At 32.5% G+C, this 20,201-nt stretch overlaps 1 protein-coding gene and 1 pseudogene across 1 annotated transcript; one reads left to right on the top strand and one right to left on the bottom strand.

Annotated features, from left to right (window-relative positions):
• The first annotated feature begins 3,226 nt into the window (after positions 1–3,226).
• On the top strand, positions 3,227–15,407 carry LOC114739871 (putative disease resistance RPP13-like protein 1). Its single transcript, XM_028927972.1, has 2 exons — positions 3,227–6,070; positions 15,253–15,407. The coding sequence occupies exons 1-2, from the start codon at positions 3,238–3,240 to the stop codon at positions 15,405–15,407; spliced, it is 2,988 nt and encodes a 995-aa protein (XP_028783805.1). The 5' UTR covers positions 3,227–3,237.
• Positions 15,408–16,370: 963 nt separating this feature from the next.
• Positions 16,371–17,389, bottom strand: LOC114739876 (probable carboxylesterase 6; annotated as a pseudogene).
• Positions 17,390–20,201: the final 2,812 nt, after the last annotated feature.

Below are 20,201 nucleotides of genomic sequence, written 5' to 3'. Positions count from 1 at the left end.
GATTGGCATAAATTTTGGAATAAAATATTAAAAAAAAGAATATGGCTTTTGTCATTACTTTTGCTTTTTGAGTAGTGTTGCCGCACCGAAAGTGAAAAAAGGGAGAGCAAATCAATGCGAAATCGCTTGTACGGGGTGTGTAGATGAAATTAAAATGATGATTTTAAAACTAATTTTATAATATACAGAGTAAATACGTGGAAAAGTTTATCTTGATTTGTAAAAAAATATTTTTAAAAAGTATTTTTCATAGTACCCAAATTGACCAAACACCTCCTAAATCAATTTTTCAATTGTGATTTATAAGAATATAAGAATTTTATTTTGACTTCCGTAAAAAGATATTTATAAGTGTTTTTGCCCGCATTTCAATTGCTCAGTAATTTCTCGGAAACACCTGAACAACCAAAGGAGCACTTTCCTCTATCTATGCCGTATTTCAATTGCGCAGTAATTTCTTGTTCTATCTTTGTCCGGTAAAGTAAGCTTGACATATCTTTTATACACACACCCACACGGAGAAATATTCCAAATCAATGATAGCTGGATTGAGTGGGGGAGACTCAATAAAACCCATATTACGTTTGAATTTTTAGGGGGAAAAAATTATATGTCGGAAAAGCACCCCTCAATTATGGCCCCGTTTGCAATCATGATAGAAATAACTTATAAACACAGTTTTACATAAGTCAAAACAAAATTCATCTTACATACTTATTCGCATTTCATGAATTATAATTAAAAAAAATACTTATAAGTTATTCTAAATGAGTCCTGTATATTTTGGAATTTCATAACCTCAAAGCCGTCATTTTTTCAGCCTTAGCTATACTTAGAACTTGGGTTTGGCATGAGATTGGATATTAAATTGTTCTAAAAACTATTTTTGATTGTCAAGATTAATAACACGTAAATACAAGACCTTAAACATGAAAAAGCTTACCAACCTAAAAGAATCATCACATACGCACAGGGTCACAGGCACATGCGTGCGCGTGCACACATTTTTAAACACAAGTCAGTGGAAAAATTGTAATTCGAAGAGTCCTTAATGAAACTGAAATCTTTTTAATTTTTAAGGGGACAATTTAAAAATGCAAAAGGATCATAAAAAATTGAAAAATTCTGCACCATCGCCTGCGCAATTCGTATCGCTTCTCAACGTGCAAATGAGAAAAGGAGAATTAGAGATCGATAGCGTACAAAAGCAAGAATAGTAGTTGGAAGACTGCATCACTCAAATTCAAGTCTATTGCCTGTACATTTTAATATAAGAACTCATTTAATTTGACTTTTAATTTGATCTTAAATATAAAATCTTAATCTATTTTATCTTTTATATTTATCAATTTTAGCCTCAAATAATTCTCATAATAGTTGCATATGTTAAAAAGTTATTGTCAATTGATAATTCAAACACACATAATTAATAATAGTCATTTAAAAAAATTATCTATTCATTAAAAATAATTTATTTAACTAATTTTTTTAATCTTCTTAAATTAATTAATTATCTTATATCAAGAACAGTAGGTATATCAATAACCGGAGGTGGTCTTTTATAATTCCAGGATAATTTCCTAAAAGCATCAAAAGTTCTCAACAACCAAGATTCTCATCTATTTCTGGGTCCCAGGCTACGATCCTCTCCTCTATCTTTTCTCACTTCCGCCCCTCCTCTCTCTCTTTTTCTTTTCACTGTCGGGATCAAAACGTCAATGACTCACATTTAACATTTTATAATTAAAAAATATCATTATAATTACAGATAAAAATAGATAAATAAATTTGAATTTTTAAAATTTAATCTGAACAATTCATAATTATAAGTTATCATAAAGTAGATTTTTTCCCTTATTTTTCACCACAATTGAACTATTTGGATTGGATTTTAATAGTTTAAATTTTTTAATGTATTTCTTAAATAAAATTATATTAATATTTATTTTTATAAAAGATTAAATATGAACTATTGGAATTTTGGTCCAAACAGTGATAAAGAGAAAAGGAGTGCAGACGAGAGGACCTGAATACTTTCTGTTAGCTTCAACATAGCAGAGCTGATAGAAAAATATATGATTTTTTCCTACAAGAAAAGTGTTACAACAATTTAAAATTTATGTTGACATAATATTTAGTATTTGCCATCATCGTAGTTCTAGTATGATGATGAATAAGTAGGATTAAAAACAAGCTGTGCTGAGAGGGGAAAAGTGCAAAACGATCAATTAAAAACTATTTGTTTGATGTTATTATTTTTCTGAATGCTTTTCATGTAATATATTATTTTTTACTATCATCTTGGATATTTTGCAAATTGCAATGAAGTGGCTAAAGGCTTTCCCCCCATTAATTATTGCAATCGCTTGGGATAAAATAAGAATCAAAATTCCCTATCCTCGCTTGTGGTTGGTATCGCTTTTCAAAGGACAAGAAAGAAAAGGAGAATCATTAGAGGTAGGCAAGGACAAAAACAAGAATGGCTGTTGGAAGACTGGCAAATGGCAAAGTTGAATTTTCAAAAGTCTCCCTGGACAAGCAAGTTCACATGCATCCCTCAAATTCAAGCCTTGTATTTTATAATTTCAGAGTAGTTTCTCAGAACCATCCAAAGTTCTCAGCAATCAAAGAAAGACTTTCGCCTATCTATGCCTCGCACACTAGTGAAGCATTAACAACTCTTGCTTTCTTGTTCCTCTTTGTCCGGCTTTCTTCCTTTCTTGTTGCTGAATACTTTCTCTTAGCTCTAACATGGCGGAGTTGGTGGCTGGAGCGTTTCTCTCTTCTTTCCTTCAGGTGGCATTTGAGAGATTGGCTTCGCATGACTTTGTTGAATACTTTCGTGGCAGAAAGCTCAATGATAACTTGCGAAAAGAATTGGAAATCACCCTTAATTCTGTGGACAAAATTATTGAAGATGCAGAGGAAAGGCAATACAGAGACCATCATGTGAAGAAGTGGCTTGACGACCTCAAAGATCAAGTCTTTAAGGCTCAAGACTTGCTGGAGGACATTGCTACTGAGGCATCACAACAGAAGCTGGATGCTGAATCCCAAAGTACTATTGGTATCCGCAAGGTACGAGGCTTATGTACTACTCTTGCTAGTCGAAATCATGTTGACAAAAAGATAGAGTCAGAGTTAAAAGAACTGCTTAACAACCTAAAGAATCTTATGAATCAAAATGAGATATTGGGATTAAGAGAAGGGCCATCTGCCGGTGATCAATCGGGAGTGATGAACAGGAGAGCATACAGAAGATTGCCTTCAACACATTTGATAGATGAATCAGATATATATGGTAGAGATGCTGATAAAGAGAGGGTTGTAGAGATTTTACTGTTGGAGAACATGGGATGTAGGAATCAATTGCCTATGGATGTGATTGCCGTCACTGGTATGGGCGGGATGGGTAAGACAACCCTTGCACGACTTGTTTATGAAGATCCAAGGATGAAGGATCATTTTCAACATAAAGCTTGGGTGTGTGTTTCTGAAGAGTTTGATGTTGATTGTGTCACAAAAGCAATTCTTCAGTCACTTAGTTGTCCAACCGAACAAGATTTTCACTCAAATCAGTCTAAACTGAAAGAGACATTGAAGGGCAAGACATTATTTCTCGTTCTTGATGATGTCTGGAATGAGAATTGTCAAATTTGGGAGGTTTTCACAGCTCCTTTGAGACAAGTGGCACCACAGAGTAAGATTCTTATCACAACCCGTAATAAAATAGTAGCAGAAGTTATGTGTTGTGCCTTTACATATCCTTTGAAGCCATTACAAGATGGAGATTGTTGGAATTTATTTGCGAAGTATGCATTTAACAACCAACCCGATGCTGTTGGTCCAGATCTTGTACGGATTGGTAAAGAAATCATAAAGAAATGTGGAGGATTGCCTTTAGCAATAAAAACACTGGGAAGTTTGTTGCACAGAAAACTCTCTTTTCAACACTGGAATAAGATTTTGAAAAGTGAGCTTTGGGCATTGTCAGAAGATCATAGCAATATTGTTCCATCCTTAAGATTGAGTTACCATTATCTACCCTCAAATTTGAAGCGTTGTTTTGCATATTGCTCAATCTTTCCCAAAGATTATGACATAGACAAGAATGTCCTAGTCCAATTGTGGATGGCAGATGGTTTAGTATATCCAACTCAGAGAAGTATGAGCCTTGAAGAAACAGGTGATGAAATTTTCAAAGATCTGGAGTCTAGGTCTTTTTTTGAGCCATCAAAAAGAGGTGGTGATTATTTCATCATGCATGATCTTCTGAATGATTTAGCAAAATCTATGGCAGGAGAGTTTTTTGTGTGTCTTGATGCTGCTCAGGCACAAGATATGTCAACCAAGACTCGCTACCTTTCATATATAAGATACAAAAGCGATAATGTTGACATTTTTGAGAAAGTTTTAAAATGCCACCAATTACGTAGTTTCATCCAATTTGACAGTCTTAGCATTGGCGATGATATAATGTCCAGGCTTTGTCGTCTCAAGTACATACGACAATTATCTTTGAAGAGATCTCAAAATCTGAGAAGCTTGACAGATGGCATTGGCAATTTAAAGCACCTGCATTATTTGGATCTTTCGTTCACTTCAGTTAAGAAATTGCCGAATTCAATATGCTTGTTGATTAATTTACAAACGTTGAAATTAAGATGTTGTGATGACTTGACTGAGTTGCCGTCAAATTTGTACAAACTCATCAACTTGCGTCATCTTGACTTGGAAGGCTGTGGCATACGGAAGATGCCAAGAGGTATGGGAAAGTTAAATCAGCTCCGAACAATGAATATGTTTGTTGTGGCAAAGAAAGGAGGACCAAATATAAAAGAATTAGGAGCCCTTACCCACTTAACAGGCTCACTAGCCATCTCAAATATGGAGCACGTAAGTGATTTCACAGATATGAGGGAGGCCAATTTGAAAGAAAAGAAATTGGATAAATTGATCTTGTCGTATGGGGGAGACAGCTGTAGGCGTGAAGAGGCACAATGCCAGGAGCACGTATTGGAAGCACTTGAGCCAAATCAGAGTGTGGAAGAGCTCACCATTGAGGGATACAGAGGTACCAAATTTCCAAAGTGGCTTGGTGTTGAACATTTTTTACCTAAGTTAGTGTCTTTATCTCTGTTAAGTGACGGGAACTGTGTCAGATTATTACCACCACTTGGGCAACTACCTTCCCTTCAGAAACTCACGATTAATGGATTTGAAGGAATAAAGGTGATAGGTAAAGAGTTCTATGCGAATGGCTCCTTAATTGCTCAACCATTTCCTTCCCTCTTGTGTTTAATGTTTTTTGATATGAGAGAGTGGGAAGAGTGGCATATATGTTACGAGGGTCAAAGTTTCCCACGCCTTGAAGAACTTTATATACATAATTGTCCTAGACTGACAAAGTCTCTGCCTCAACACCTTCCTTGTTTGAAAAAACTGAGCATTTGGGGATGTGGGAATTTGGAGGCGACACTTCCCAGGTCCTCTTCCATGGAGAAGCTGTCTTTAGAGGAATGTACGAAGATATCAGTAAAAGATATGCCCACATGGAGCATCTCAGATGTGCTTCCACCTCTCCATCACCTGTCTTTATGGCGTTGTCCAGCAATGGAATCTCTTCCCCAAGGAGGTATGCTTTCCAGCCTACAACGTCTTTCAATTAGAGGGTGTTCCAAGCTCATTGCGTGTGGTAGGGAGTGGGGTTTGCATGAGTTGTTGTCTTTGAAAGAACTTGACATCAGTGATTACGTCATGGAGTGGTTCCCTGAAGAAGAGAGATTGTTGCCGCCCAATCTCCAATCTCTGTCATTCGTTGAATGTTTGGATTTGAGAAGAATAAACCATAGGGGTCTTGTGCACCTCCATTCTCTCACTTCCTTATCGTTTTTCTTGTGCCCTTGGATGAGTTTTGAAGGCATGCCAGAAGAAGAAGCTTTACCTCCATCCCTTTCTGACTTAATTATTGGTTCTGGATGTCCGTTGCTGAGGGAGAGGTGTGAAAAGGAGAAAGGACCAGATTGGCCTAAAATTGCTCATATCCCTCATGTACTCATCTGTCCAAAAGGTACTTCCTCTATCCTTATTCATAACAGATGTTGAGCTTATGGCATGTCAATATGCACACACATACACCATATACATTAATATTCATGTTGTATGTCTCATTCTGCCCTGTATGTGCTTGATTTAGAAGAGACCGAAAATATCATGCATTCTTTCCAGCGATATTGGCTCTGTACATAAAAGATTAATTAATAATAAGAATTGGAATGCCCCAAATGCTTGCTTAAAGCATTGCATGGGGCCTTAAAAATATACATAGCTCAAGAATAATATGATTAATTTTAAAAGAGTAATTTAGGGGAAAATCTCGTATAAAAAATTTTTATTGGTGAGAAGGACCTAATGATCATAGTATCCATACTGTATACTGATACTTTTTACGCATAAAAATTTATGGGTCCTTCTTACCAATAAAATTAATCAAAACTAAATTAAGGCCAGAAATTGAAAACTAATTTATATTTTAACACACTTTTTATTGTATGTGCGTGTGTAGGTCTGTAGGATTTGAGCCAAAAAAAAGAAAAAAGGACAGGGTGGAGAAGATGCCAGTATCTACGGGAACGATGGACACCGCAACGCATCATGCGGTTTCAAAAAGTGTTGTGTTTGTTGTCAGAGACCTCCTGCTTCTTCTTCTTTTTCTCCACGTCACTTTAATTAATTTAATTAATTAATTCTCTCTTGCTTGATCCATATTTGTACTACTTTTGTGTTCTGGATCTGAAATAGATATGAATAAGAATATTTATATCTTATTGGGAACAAGTTATGCAGGTTATTTTTATCTCATGTTTGAATATGGCTCTTTACACTTTCTTCCGTTGGTCCAAAATGAAAAATTGACATGACATGATGGTTAATTATAAGCTTAGCTTGTCAGTTATAACGCATATAGGATATGTGAAAATATTATTCTTAAAATTTGGATTAGTCAATGATATTGGATATCATATTATTCTAAAGAAAATATTTTGATTGTCAAGACTGATGGCACTTATGTCGGTAGTAATGTGAGAGAATAAAAAACTATTACCATACAAAAGAATGGGGCATTAGATGCACATCGAAAATGAGATTATGATGCACATTTACCCATTATAAATTTGAATTGCTTTTTTATAACTTTTTATTTTGAATTAAAAATGAAAGTATTAGCGGCCTAAGTTTATTTTGAATTAAAAATGAAAGTATTAGCGGCCTAAGTTTATGAATTATGATGCACATTTACCCGCTTGTAATTTTTAAAGTGGGTGAGGATCTCACAATCTATACCAATTCATGTTGTCAATTAGGTAATGGATGGATTTAAGCGACCCTATGAAAAAAGGATCATACAATTAAATCAATTATATATAAATAGGACCCCAAAATTTTAAAATTACTCTCAAAATCTTGTAAAACAATCACCATTTAAAAGACTTCAAAAAAAATCATACAAGGGGATATATGTAGAAGGAATTCACACCTGCCAATCCAAAATTTAATGTCCCTGTTTAAATTTTCATGGTACGTAATTTTGTTGTGTTCCGAGCATATAATGGTTGATAAAAATATGCTAAATAATATCACTACGTCACTCGATTAATAAAAACAACCGTCACATATATACGTCAATGAATTAATAACCAGTTCAAGATTTGTTCATTATTTTTTTCCAAAAAAACAAAAACAAAAATAAGTCACAAGTGTTTTCCAAATTCAGCTGTCAATTTCAAGTTGTTTTGTGTCAGTTTAAGAAATTCATACTAAAAGTTTACAAAATATAGAAAAGATGCACAAATACCGCTTTTAAATTCAATAGTTAATTACATTTATGATGTGTTTCATTATACTACTTCCGGTCCTAATTATAAGACCCAGTTGACTAATTTGAGGAGATTAAGGAAAGAAGTTAAGTTAGTTATTTGTAATAAATAGGTGTTGCTTTTTCTAAAATATCCTTACTAATCAACTATATAGGCTAGGACTACAATTATTAGAAAGACTATCTTGGAAAAAAAATACATAAATATGAGAGACAAAGTGGATTGGGGTCTTATATTTAGGACCAAAATAAAAGGCAAACAGGGTCTTATATTAAGGACCGAAGGTAGTATTAACCAGTTTTTTTTCTCCAATTAAAATTTTTCAGAGGGTGAAAATGCAAAACTATCCTTATAGAGGAATAAGGATTTCAAATCTGAAAGAAATTATATACACGCGCACGAGACATTATATGCGCGTATGCACACTTTCTTAAATATAAGTCACCAATGCACACCTCACATATATTTAACAAATGAGATAAATATATATAATACAGTTTATTAACTAATGAAATTAATACCATAATACAATTATTCTCGATCGCTCCTGAATAAAATAGTTTTCTTCTCCGTGAACATTGGAGAGAAAAAAAGAAAGGAAGAAAAAATTTGGGTCAAGCAAAGACATAAAAATGGATAAATAAAAAAATACAATAATATTGAAATTAGTAGACATAAAAAAAAATGGAAATTGATTCTCCTTTATATATATGTATAATAATTATTTTTAATTCACATTAAGTTTAATAATTAGTTAACATGTAAAATCAATAAGTACATGTATCTTTGTACCCAAAAAAAATATAAGTACATGTATCTGGGTTAATCCAAACCTAAATGGGCTTTAACCCTATTTAGGCCTGCTGAAAAGGCAAGGTTATTTGAAGCCCAAAAAAAAATAAACAGAAGGCATGATTATAAGTTCAGCTTTTCTAAGTTTAGTCCTAAAATTTTTGGCAATTGCTCATCCAAATTACCGACTCTAATTTTAATGACACGCACATGACAACCAAGCATATCTTAAAATTTTTTACATATTAGTATCCATTACCATAGTAACGAGGTATTTATTTATTTTTATCAGATACTATTCATCAAAATATGAATCCATTTAATTTATTTTGGAAATCAATCATTCAAAGAATTATATATTCAAAATTTGTAAACCCATAACTATCATATTTATTTCTTGCATGAATAATTAAATATTCATTGTATGAAATGTATTATTTCCATGTAATTCATTTTGGTTTCGCATATATATTCGAAGCCATTCCCCTTCCTACGTATAACAAAAACAATATTTTATGGTGCTGATAGCCAAAAAAAAAAAAAAAAGATCAAAGACTGGCAAAAGTTCCACACGATTTGGTTTGCTTAATGGTTTTGTTTATCATTGCGTCAGGTAACTCTCTCTCTCCCCTTCTTCTTTTGAAAAATTTTAGTAGTTCATGAATTATTAACAGTGTATGTTTTTAAAAAGTTTATGTTATATATATATATATATCTATTTTGTGGGGGGTTGATCTCAAAGATTAGGGGAATTCATAATATTTCTTGCAATGACAAAACGAAAGGGCCAATATGTGTGCAATAAGCGTTGGGCCAAAAAATTTATATACAAGTTTAGACTGAAAATAAATCTTTTTAGTATACTTTTGAATCGTTGGGGACGCGATGACACTAAGTACTTCTCTTAAGTCTTTTTTTTTTTTTAATGTGAGATCATGGAGTGTGATAGTTATGTCAGTTCTTTCTAATGGATGAAAAATAAAATAAAAAATCAATTCATAATATTAATAAATGAGTCGCACTATTTATGAATTGTGAACAATATAATTGGTTAAGAATTTTTGTATTACATATATAGGGTTATAGCGCAAATTTGTTTCAAAAATTTTCACTAAAAAACGCTGGATACTTGAAAGGTTTTTTTTTTTACAAATTTGTCTTGAAAGTTTAAGATTGTAACAATAATGCCCTTTATTGTTAAAAATTTTAACTGTTAATTTCATTATTTTAATAGTCAACGATAAATTTTTAATGGTATTGGGGCAATACTGTTAGGATTTTAAACTTCCCAAACAAAGTTGTACAGAAAAAATTTGTTTGGTGCCCAACATAAGTGAAAACTTTCAAAACAAATTTGTGTCTTAACTCATATAATAAATATATAGATTATTGATTCTAGCTTCCAAAAAAATTATTTATAAAAGATAAAAAGTTAATAATTAGGACTTATCTATTTCTATTCGCATATTGTGTGTGTGGATATGAAGGAATAGTGCCAAAAATAAGAGTATCAAGGCAGCCGTGTGTGAAGAATGAAGACTGCGTCAAGTTTTGTCCCAGAATTTGTGTTGTTCCAGGTTCAGTCAGTAGGTGCAAAGATGGTTTCTGTGTTTGCTGTGAGGAACTTCCTCATTTAATTTGATCGTCTTCACCTCATTGCTTCAATAATGATAATAGTTGTCCTACTCTTATCTATGCTTTGGATATCAAATAATCAATAACAATAGTCATATTCTTATTTTGGGATAATATATTGAAATATGCATTGTATATTTGAATTAAAAGGATAAGTAGTAATGGTTTAAGATTATAAGTGGAATCAATCCTACAACCTCCAGTTTACAATAGAGTTTTTATTCTATAAAGCCACAAGTCCATTGGCACGAAAACTATTTTTTAATTACTAATTATTTTTAAAGTGAGTGAGTATCTCACAACCTATACCATTTCATGTTAAGCTAAAGTATATTTTTAATCTTTTAATTTTACACAAAATTATGTTTTGATCTATTAATTTTAAAAAATAAACTTTTAATAGACCAAATATATACTTTCGTCTTTCATGTTATCAGCGGGGTAATAAATGGATTTAAGCGACCCTACCCAAAAAAAAAAATCATATAATTAAATCAATTATATATAAACAAGACCCCAAATTTTTAACAGTGAATTTCTTTTTCTTTTTTTCAAATCAATTTCAGTGATGGCGATTTGACCATATGTGAGGTTTTTTTAAAAAGATTTGACGAGATATTTACGAGCATCATTCCTCACCATTTTCTCGGTAGTTGGTGCCAAATGGTTCAAGGTGGATGGGAAATTGAAAATTAGTGCATTACTTGTTTTTTTTTCTCCCAAAAAAGTTCCAACTTGCCTTTTCGAAATTTAGCTGTCCATTGTCAAGGTGTCTTATATTAAGCTAACAAATTTATCTTAAAAAATTGACAAAATATACAAAAGAAATGCACAAAGTGTCGCTATTATTTTCTCTATTTTACATTGACTTTATATTTAACACTGATTATTATTGTGCGCGCGATTGCTTAGCTTGACTGTATTAAAAAATAAAAAACGCTGATTATTACTCACTGTATTAAAAAATCATAAATTATCACTCTAATAATAACTTCTTAAGCATACCCTCATTCAAGTAATAAGACTTGCCACAGAGGTGAAAATACAAAACTATCCTTATGGAGGAATAAGGTTATCAAATCTAAAAGAAATTAGAAAAAATTACAATAAAGTCCCGTTTAAAAGAATTAAATACAAAAAAATCTGTTAAAATTATTAAATTATTTTGAAGTTTGTGATAAATTTTATTTATTTAATTATCAAATTATATTTTTTAAAGTATGTATTGACAATTGAAAGTATAGTCATCAAAATATAACTATCCTTCTAACAACATATTTACCTTGAAAAAAAATACGTAAATATGAGAAACAAAATATATTAGAATTTTATATTTCAAAACGAAATAAAAATTAAATAAAATCTTATATTAAAAATTAGAGGTAGTATATGTGTGTGTATTTATATTCATCTTTGCTTTTGCTCTGTTATCTTTATGCTTATTCTACTATGACTTAGGAAAAGAACTATTTTCTTTGTTGTTTATGTACTTGTATTATATTCAATTTTTATTCTCAAGCTGGGTGCACACACCCCATTTACTGCTGTGAAGTACTTTTTTATGTCGCTGGCGTTTCGGTTGAACTCATAGAGTTTGTTAGGGTCGGTTTGGTTTGAGGGGACGGTAGGGGAGGGTGAGGGAAGAAGGGGAATGGGAGGTTTTATTTTTATCTTATTTGGTTTGATTAAAAAGAAAGAGAAGGAAGGATATTTAATAATCTCTTGTTTGATTCAAGAAGGAGAGAAAAGGGATAGTAATAATCAATTTACTATTTTATCTTTACATATTAGTTTATATTTTTTATTGATATATTATATAAATTAACTTACATCTTAATTTAAATTATATAATTTAATGAAAAATCAGTTTTATCATGCTAATATGTGCATTAAAAAATTGGTATAGTAATTTTTTATTTTAATTAATATAATAATATATTTGAAATAATCAAATTAACAAATTTTATATGCTCTAAGAAAAATGAAATTTTATTCTCTTTAGGCTATCCTTTTTTTCAACTTTAAAATATATTTAACAAATAATATATTTATAAAAAACAATTAATTTTATAATATTATAATTTTTATTTTAATTAATTTTTCCTATAATATATTTTTTAATTATAATAATTTATATTTTTTTTACTTAGGATAATATATTTTTTACTTGAAATAAATATTATAATAATATATTTTATGGATAATGATGAAATATTAAAAAAACACAAGGGTATGATCGTTTAAAAATTTAACCTCTCTTCAAAAAAATCTCGATTTGGGAGGAGCTAAAATGAGAGGAGGGAAGAGAGGGGACATTTTGGCCACCCTTCTCTGGAAAATTTTAACCAAACGAGGAGAGGGGCTCATTTCCCCATCCTCCCTTCCGACCAAACACACTCTTAGAAGTTATTTATCTTTTGCTTTTATTTTTTCCCAAATGTCGATAGCATATGTCTGCACCAGTATGACCTGCATTGTTTGGGGACTTGGATTCTCTCCACTTCTTCTCCCATCATCTTCCCCTCCACTACCTCTTTGGCCCTTTACAACCATTGGATCAAAACTTCAATGGTCCAGATTTAATATTTTATAACATTTTATAAAAATAAATATAATTATAAAAATAGATAAATAAATTTAAACTATTAAAATCTAATTTGAACAGCTCATATCTACAGATTATTATTATAGAGAAAATTTTTTTCAACTTTTTTTATTATAGTTATTAACTGTTTAGACCAGATTTTAACAGTTTAAATTTATTAATTTTTTTTAATAATATTATTTTTATAAGATGTTAAATCTGAACAATTGAAATTTTGATCCAATGGTTATGAAGGGAAAAAGAGGGTAGTGGAGAGGAAGAGGATGGGAGAAGAAGTGGAGAGAATCCAAATCCATTGTTTGGTCAGAGTTGGGGGCTATTGGTGCTGGAAGTCGGTAAATGATTTTTAGGTGGGATCTTATTTTAATATTTTCAAAATTATATACACGCGTGTGAGCACAAACATGTGTGTGCGCATGCATACTTTCTTAAGATACCAATACATGCCTCACATATATTTAAAAAATGAGATAAATATATACAGTTAATTAACTAATGAATTCCTGATTACAATAGTTTTCTTCTCCGTGAACATTAGGAAAAAGAAGAATAGGTAGGAAGGAAAAATTTTGGATCAAGTAAAGAGATAAAAACGGATAAATAAGAAAAAAATTATACAACAATATTGAAATTAGTAGACGCAACTAGATGAGGAGTTTGATGATAAGACGTAGGCCTGATAGCCTTTGTACTATTTTTTGATGAATCCAGTTCTTCATTAAAAAAAAAAAGAGTAGACATATAAAACAAAACAATGAAAATTGATTCTCCTTTATATTTATATATATAATAATTATTTTTTTAACTCATATTAAGTTTAATAATTAGTTAACATGTAAAATCAATAGGTACATAAATTTGGGCTAATCCAAACCTAAATGGGCTTTAACCTTTCTTTTACCCCAATTTAGGCTAACTGACAAGGCAAGGCTATTTGTAGCAAAAAAAAAAAAAAAGGTAAACAAACGGCATAATTATAAGTTTAGCTTTTCTGAGCAGGGTCCTAAAGATTTTGGCACTTTTCTTACCTAAATTACCAGCTCTAATTTTGAGGACAAGCACGCGACAACCAAGCATATCCTAAAAGTTGTTAGACATTAGTTTTCATTGCCACAATAACTAGGTATTTAATTAAATTTATCAGATACTACTCATCAGAATATGAATCCATTTAATTTATTTTGGAAATCAATCATTTAAAGAATTATATATTCAAAATTTGTAAAACCATAACTATAATATTTATTTCTTGCATGAATAATTAAATATTCATTGTATGAAATATATTATTTCCATGTAATTCATCTTGGTTTCGCACATATATTCGAAGCCATTCTCCTTCCTACACATAACAAAAACAATATTTTCTGGTGCTGATAGCCAAAGAAAAAAGATCAAAGACATGGCAAAAGTTTCACACAAGTTGGTTTGCTTAATGGTTTTGTTTATCATTGCATCAGGTAAATCTCTCTCTCCCCCTTCTTTTGAAAATTTAGTAGTTCATGAATTATTAACAATGTAAATTTTTAAAAATTTCAGGTTTAATATATATATATATATATTGTGGGGGATTGATCTCAAAGATTAGGGGAATTCATAATATTTCTTACAATAACAAAACGACAGCGCCAATATGTGTGCAATAAACATTGCGCAAAGTTATATACAAGTTAAGGCTGAAAATAAATCTTTTAAGCATACTTTTGAATTGTCGGGCCTTTTGACACGATAACACTAAGTACTTCTTTCAATTCTTTTTTCCAAATGTAAGACAATAGAGTATGATGATTTTGTGAGTTCTTTCTAATGGATGAAAAATGAAAAAAAAAATGAATCATGATATTAATAAATGAGTCGCATTATTTATGAATCATGAACAATCTAATTGGTAAAGGATTTTTGTATTATATATATACAGTTAAGGCGCAAATTTGTGTTGGAAGTTTTCATTCAAGAGCACTGAGCACCCAGAATTTTTTTTTTGGATGCAACTTTACCTTAAAAGTTTAGAATCATAGCAATAATGCCTCTACTATTAAAAATGTTATATGTCAATATCACTATTTTAATAGTCAATGATATTTTTTTAATAGTATGAGACAATATTGTTACGATTTTAAACTTCTCGGGAAAATTTGCAGAGAAAAAAAACTCTCAATGCCTAGCAAAAACTTCTGAAGCAAATTTACACTTTAATCTATATAATAAATATATAGATTATTGATTCTTGTATCCAAAAAACTTACTTATAAAAATAAAAATTTAATAATTAGTTTTACTCAAAAAAAAAACTAAATAGGACTCATCTATTTCTATTCACATATTGTGTGTATGGATATGTAGGAATGGTGCCAAAAATAAGAGCACAGGGGCAGTCATGTGTGAAGAATGAAGACTGCGTCAAGTTCTGTCCCAGGACATGTGATGTGCCTGGTTCAGTCAGCAGGTGCAAGGGTGGCTTTTGTGTTTGCTGTGAGGGACCTCCTCATTTAATTTGATCATCTTCACCTCATTGCTTCAATAATGATAATAATTGTTCTACTCTTATCTATGCTTTGGATCTCAAATAATCAATAACAATAGTTATATTCTTATTTTCGAATAATATACTAAGCCATGCATTAGATACTGGTATTTGAATTGCTTTTATAACTTTTGTTTTAAGTTAAAGAGGTAAGCACTAATGACTTAACGTTATAAGCTAACAAATTTATCTGAAATGCACAAAGTGTCGCTTTTAAAATGAACATTTCCTATTATTATTCTCTATTTTACGTTGACTTTATATTTAACACTGATTATTATTGTCACAATTGTGTGAGCCATTGCTTAGCTTGACTGCATGTATTGGGGGGGAAAAAACACTGATTATTATTCACTGTATTAAAAAATCATAATTATCACACTAATAACTTTTTAAGCATGCCCTCATTTAAGTGATAAGGCTTGGCACACGAATTATCACACAAATTTAAATCTTATAATGAGAACATTTTTAATTAATGTTAGGGTGTCGGAAGCAGTTTTGGTGTTTGTCTTTTTTGCCAGACAATTTTAGTGTTAATCTCTGATCAATTAATTATTTTTAAGTGAAAGAAATTATATTTTGAAAAAAATAATTACGATAATATCTTTATTTTAGACTCTTTACGTCTTACAATAATTTTCCAACAAAACATGAAGGAAACAAAATAAATCCAAACCATTGAAAGATTCCAGTGTTCATTATCTAATGAACACTAAAACTAAAGTCGATTGCGTCCAATACCAATTTTTGGAGTGAAATGCATGAAGTCGTAAAAGAAGAGAAAATAGTTGGCAAAAATAAAAGAAGAGAAAATAAAAGCAGCCCTTTCGTATTTTTATTCTTATTTTACCGTTACACCATATCTCATACAAAATAGCCCATCATTGGAACTTGGAAGGATAACGAGGATTCATGAAACGTCGCCTGTCTGTTTTCAGTGGCTATTAATGAACTCTTTGATCTTAGCAACAAGGCACTCCGTTTGCTCCGCGGCATCGGCGTCCGTCTCCAGCGCCAGTGAGTTCAGATAAAACCCATGTCTCATTCCTTTAGTACAAACACTTCCACCTCCTTCTTCGCCTTCTTCATCGCTTCACAGTATTCCAACTGCGTATCCACGATCAAGTCCTTCTCCGCCACGCACACCAGAAGCGGCGGAACTTCCACGTCGTCCAGTGACGGCGCCGCCTCCCCCATCGGACACGTTATCGGGTGGTCCTTGTTGCTCCCAACTGGCAACCCCAAGATCAACAACTTGTCTACCATGTCTAATGTGAAGAACGGTGACTCGGGATTCTCTAACTCCGACTTGCTCCGCCTTGAACGGGCGAATCCTGGTTGGAGCTCTATCCCTCCAGCTAGCCTCAGTGGCGTTAAGTCATGCTTCCCGGCTCTCACGGCGACCTGATGAACTAGGTTCCCGCCAGTGCTGTCCCCGATAAGAAAAACACGGCTGAAGTCGGCACCATCATCAGCGAGGCATGCCGGCGGGTTTGTCTCATGCTTTGCCACCTACTGAAGCCAAAGAAGGCCGAAAAAAGCATCATCGATGGCCCCCGGCAGGCGGTTCTCAGGGCCGAGGCGGAGATAAACCGACATGCAGATGACCCGGGCAGTTCGGGTGAGCCGGCTGTAGAAATGGGCGTACAAAACCCAGTTGGGTTGGGTTATGCAAAACCCACCGCCATGAAAATGGAGGAGAATCGGAAGCTTATCACCCGGCTTCGTCTCCGGTTGATAAATCCTTACACGGAGGCCGGAAAAGTTGGGGATGACGACGTCATGGGTGGAAACACCGTCGAGGAATTCAGGGTGTGAAAGAACCGGTTCAGTGAGGAATTTGAACTCAGGAGGGCCGGTCCAGGAGCGATCCACAGAGCCGTCGTCATAGAGCCTGAGCCAATTTCCGACTTGGTCAATGAGCTTCTTTGGAGTCTCCATGACAGGAATGGCAGTGTGGGAGACTGGTAGGGTGACGATTGACAGACTTTGAACCTTTCAGTGTGAAAGGGTTTTATATATAATCATCATGGTAATTATTTTTTTTTGCTAAATTTATGGCCATTAATTAATAGTAATATTTTGAAGGACGATAAATGGTAATTAATTTTTTGGCCAAATTTATAGCCATTAATTAATAGTAAGATTAGTAAAGACAACACTTTTGTCAAGTTCTTTGTTTTTATTATGTTAAGGTTTTACAATCACACTTTACTATGTATTTTATTTTTAAAATATTAGTATTTAATATTTTTTTGATTTTATTTATAAGTCACTCTCAACATGTTTCACACAGAGTAAGTAAAACCATGAACTTTATTAATTCTCATTTAAAATTTAATAATTTTTTAACTTTATCCTTATTTAATATACATTATACCTTATATAAACAAAATTATACATCTATATAAAAGATTTCTCTCAACGCTCTATAAATAGGATCCAAAAATATTTTTCTCTCTGTCCTATAAATTGAACTAGAGTAGTATTTAATTATAAATTTACATGAAATAAAAAACACATGATCATGTTGTATAATTAGAGAACTTAACATGATAGATATGAGAAACTTGATTTAAATTTGTTTCAATTTTTAGAATGCATTGTTTTTTGAGAAAATAACTGAAAATTCTTATTTGAAAAAACAAAATTTGTCCTTAAAATGATTTTAAATGATCTGAACTACAATTTTTTGTTGATGAATAATTTTTTTTTATATTTCTAAAATATTTTTTTTCACAAAGTTTCTGGTTGGGTCAAAGTCCAACGCTATTACTCATCGTGTTAGGCATTGGGTTGAGGTGAATCTCAGCCCAATCCTCCTTACGCTCAACCCTTGGATTCATTATTTTTCCACTAAAATACGGCTACTTATGTATTATTCTTTGGAAAAATCACCAAAAAGTTGCTAAAATTAAAAAATTACACACAAGAACCCATCCATAAAAATTATTGTTAAAATCTATATTATTGTTATCAAAACCTATACTAACATTGTAACGGGTTCCTATTTGTAATTTTTCTATTTTGACGGTCTTGTTTTGTGATTTTCTCTTATTCTTTCTCTTAATTATTTAAAAGCATCATTTTTTCTTCAAAAATATTTAAAGAAATTACTAAATTACTTAATTATAAAGCGTTACATAATCTCTCTAAAATATTTATGTAGATCACTAAATTATATATCAATTTATAAGTAAGGCAAATTAGTTTAAAAAAAACAATAAATATAAATAGTTTAAAGTAATATAGTAACTTCTTCAATTTTTGTAAATTAGTCAATTAAGTTTTATATAAGGATACAAAGTAGTATATAAATAGGGTGGTATTCTTTTTTTTTTTTGGATCATAATGAGAAACCTTATCCAGAGCCTACACGACCGCTTGCCATAGCCTTGCGGTCACCAACCAAAATATAAGATAACTCCCTGGGAATATCAACAATAACATGAAAACCTCTCGCTGCAGCAAGTCCTTGTTTAGCAATGAAGTCAGCAGCTTCGTTAAATTCCCTGTTCACGTACTCAATATTCACCTCCCACTCCCTGCTCATCAACAAGCGAATATCACGAATGACATCATGCTCATAGTGGTGTTCCTCAGCATCAGAAGTGATAAGCTCAATAGCATTGCTTGAATCAGACTCCAAGATAATCTTACGGTACCCACAATCCCAAGCAAGCTTCATTCCATGTAGGCACCCCCATAGTTCTGCATGAAGTGCACCCCCATGCTCCAGATTATGTAGGAACCCCCATAGAAACTCTCCTTCTGCATTTCGTAGTAAACCACCACACGCACAGCTGTGATTAACAGAAGAATAAGCTCCATCCACATTGATTTTAATCCATTCTTGTGCCGGGGGTTGCCAGCCATGCTTCCTAGTAGCCCGTCGGATTTCCGGAAGTGACGCACCCGAAAGTGCTTTCTGATGACGCTTAATATTATCTAACATAGCAGTAGCGTTAGCTATTATATCTTCATTTGTATTCTTAGTGTTGATGTCAGCATCGAACAATTGGCCAAACTATGCACCACTCACCCTGGACCATGTTAATAAGGATAATTTGCATTTCCTCTTGCCCCACCCGTGACAATAAATCATAATATTAGCTGTTAAACATGATTTGCCATCCCTTTATCCATAAATCTCTCAAGTGCCACCTGAAGAAAAGAGGAAAGAAACGCTCCAACCACCAATTCGGCCACGTTAAAAGCTAACAGAAAATATTCAGTGGGAAGGAAGAAAACTGGACAAAGATAGAACAAGAAATTGAGAAGGTGCTAATGCTCCACTACTGAGAGTTGAGGCATAGACAAACGAAAGTCTTCCTTTGGTTGTTTGGGTGCTTCCGGGAAATTATTGCGTAATTGAAATTCAAAATATCGACTACTGTCATGGCAGAAAACTTAATGTAATTGAAATTCAAAATATCGACTACTGTCGTGACAGAAAACTCAATGATGATTTGCGGAAAACAAGTACTTGTCATTCTTATTAAATAAGTCTTAATTATGAATTTCGAAATATTAGGGAAAAGACTAAAATACTCCCATTTGTAAGAAAAAGAAAAGAAAAGAAAACAGCTCTTGCAGGAGACCCATTGGCATCCAGCCACCACCGGCAGTCGGCTGTCTGCCAGGGACGGAGCTACGGCTACAGTCACCAGTGAGTTGACCGTGGGTGTGAGATTTTGGAGACTCAATTATATATTTTAGTTTGAGCTGAAAACTCTCTCTCTCTCTTTTTTTTCCAGCCTCAACT

The sequence above is a fragment of the Neltuma alba genome, unplaced genomic scaffold (genome assembly GCF_004799145.2).
Source record: "Neltuma alba isolate B1F8T4 unplaced genomic scaffold, ASM479914v2 tig00002945_pilon, whole genome shotgun sequence".
In the NCBI taxonomy this organism is placed as follows: domain Eukaryota; kingdom Viridiplantae; phylum Streptophyta; class Magnoliopsida; order Fabales; family Fabaceae; genus Neltuma; species Neltuma alba.
Note: the sequence above shows the minus strand (reverse complement) of the source record. Positions and strands in the feature narration are given on the sequence as shown.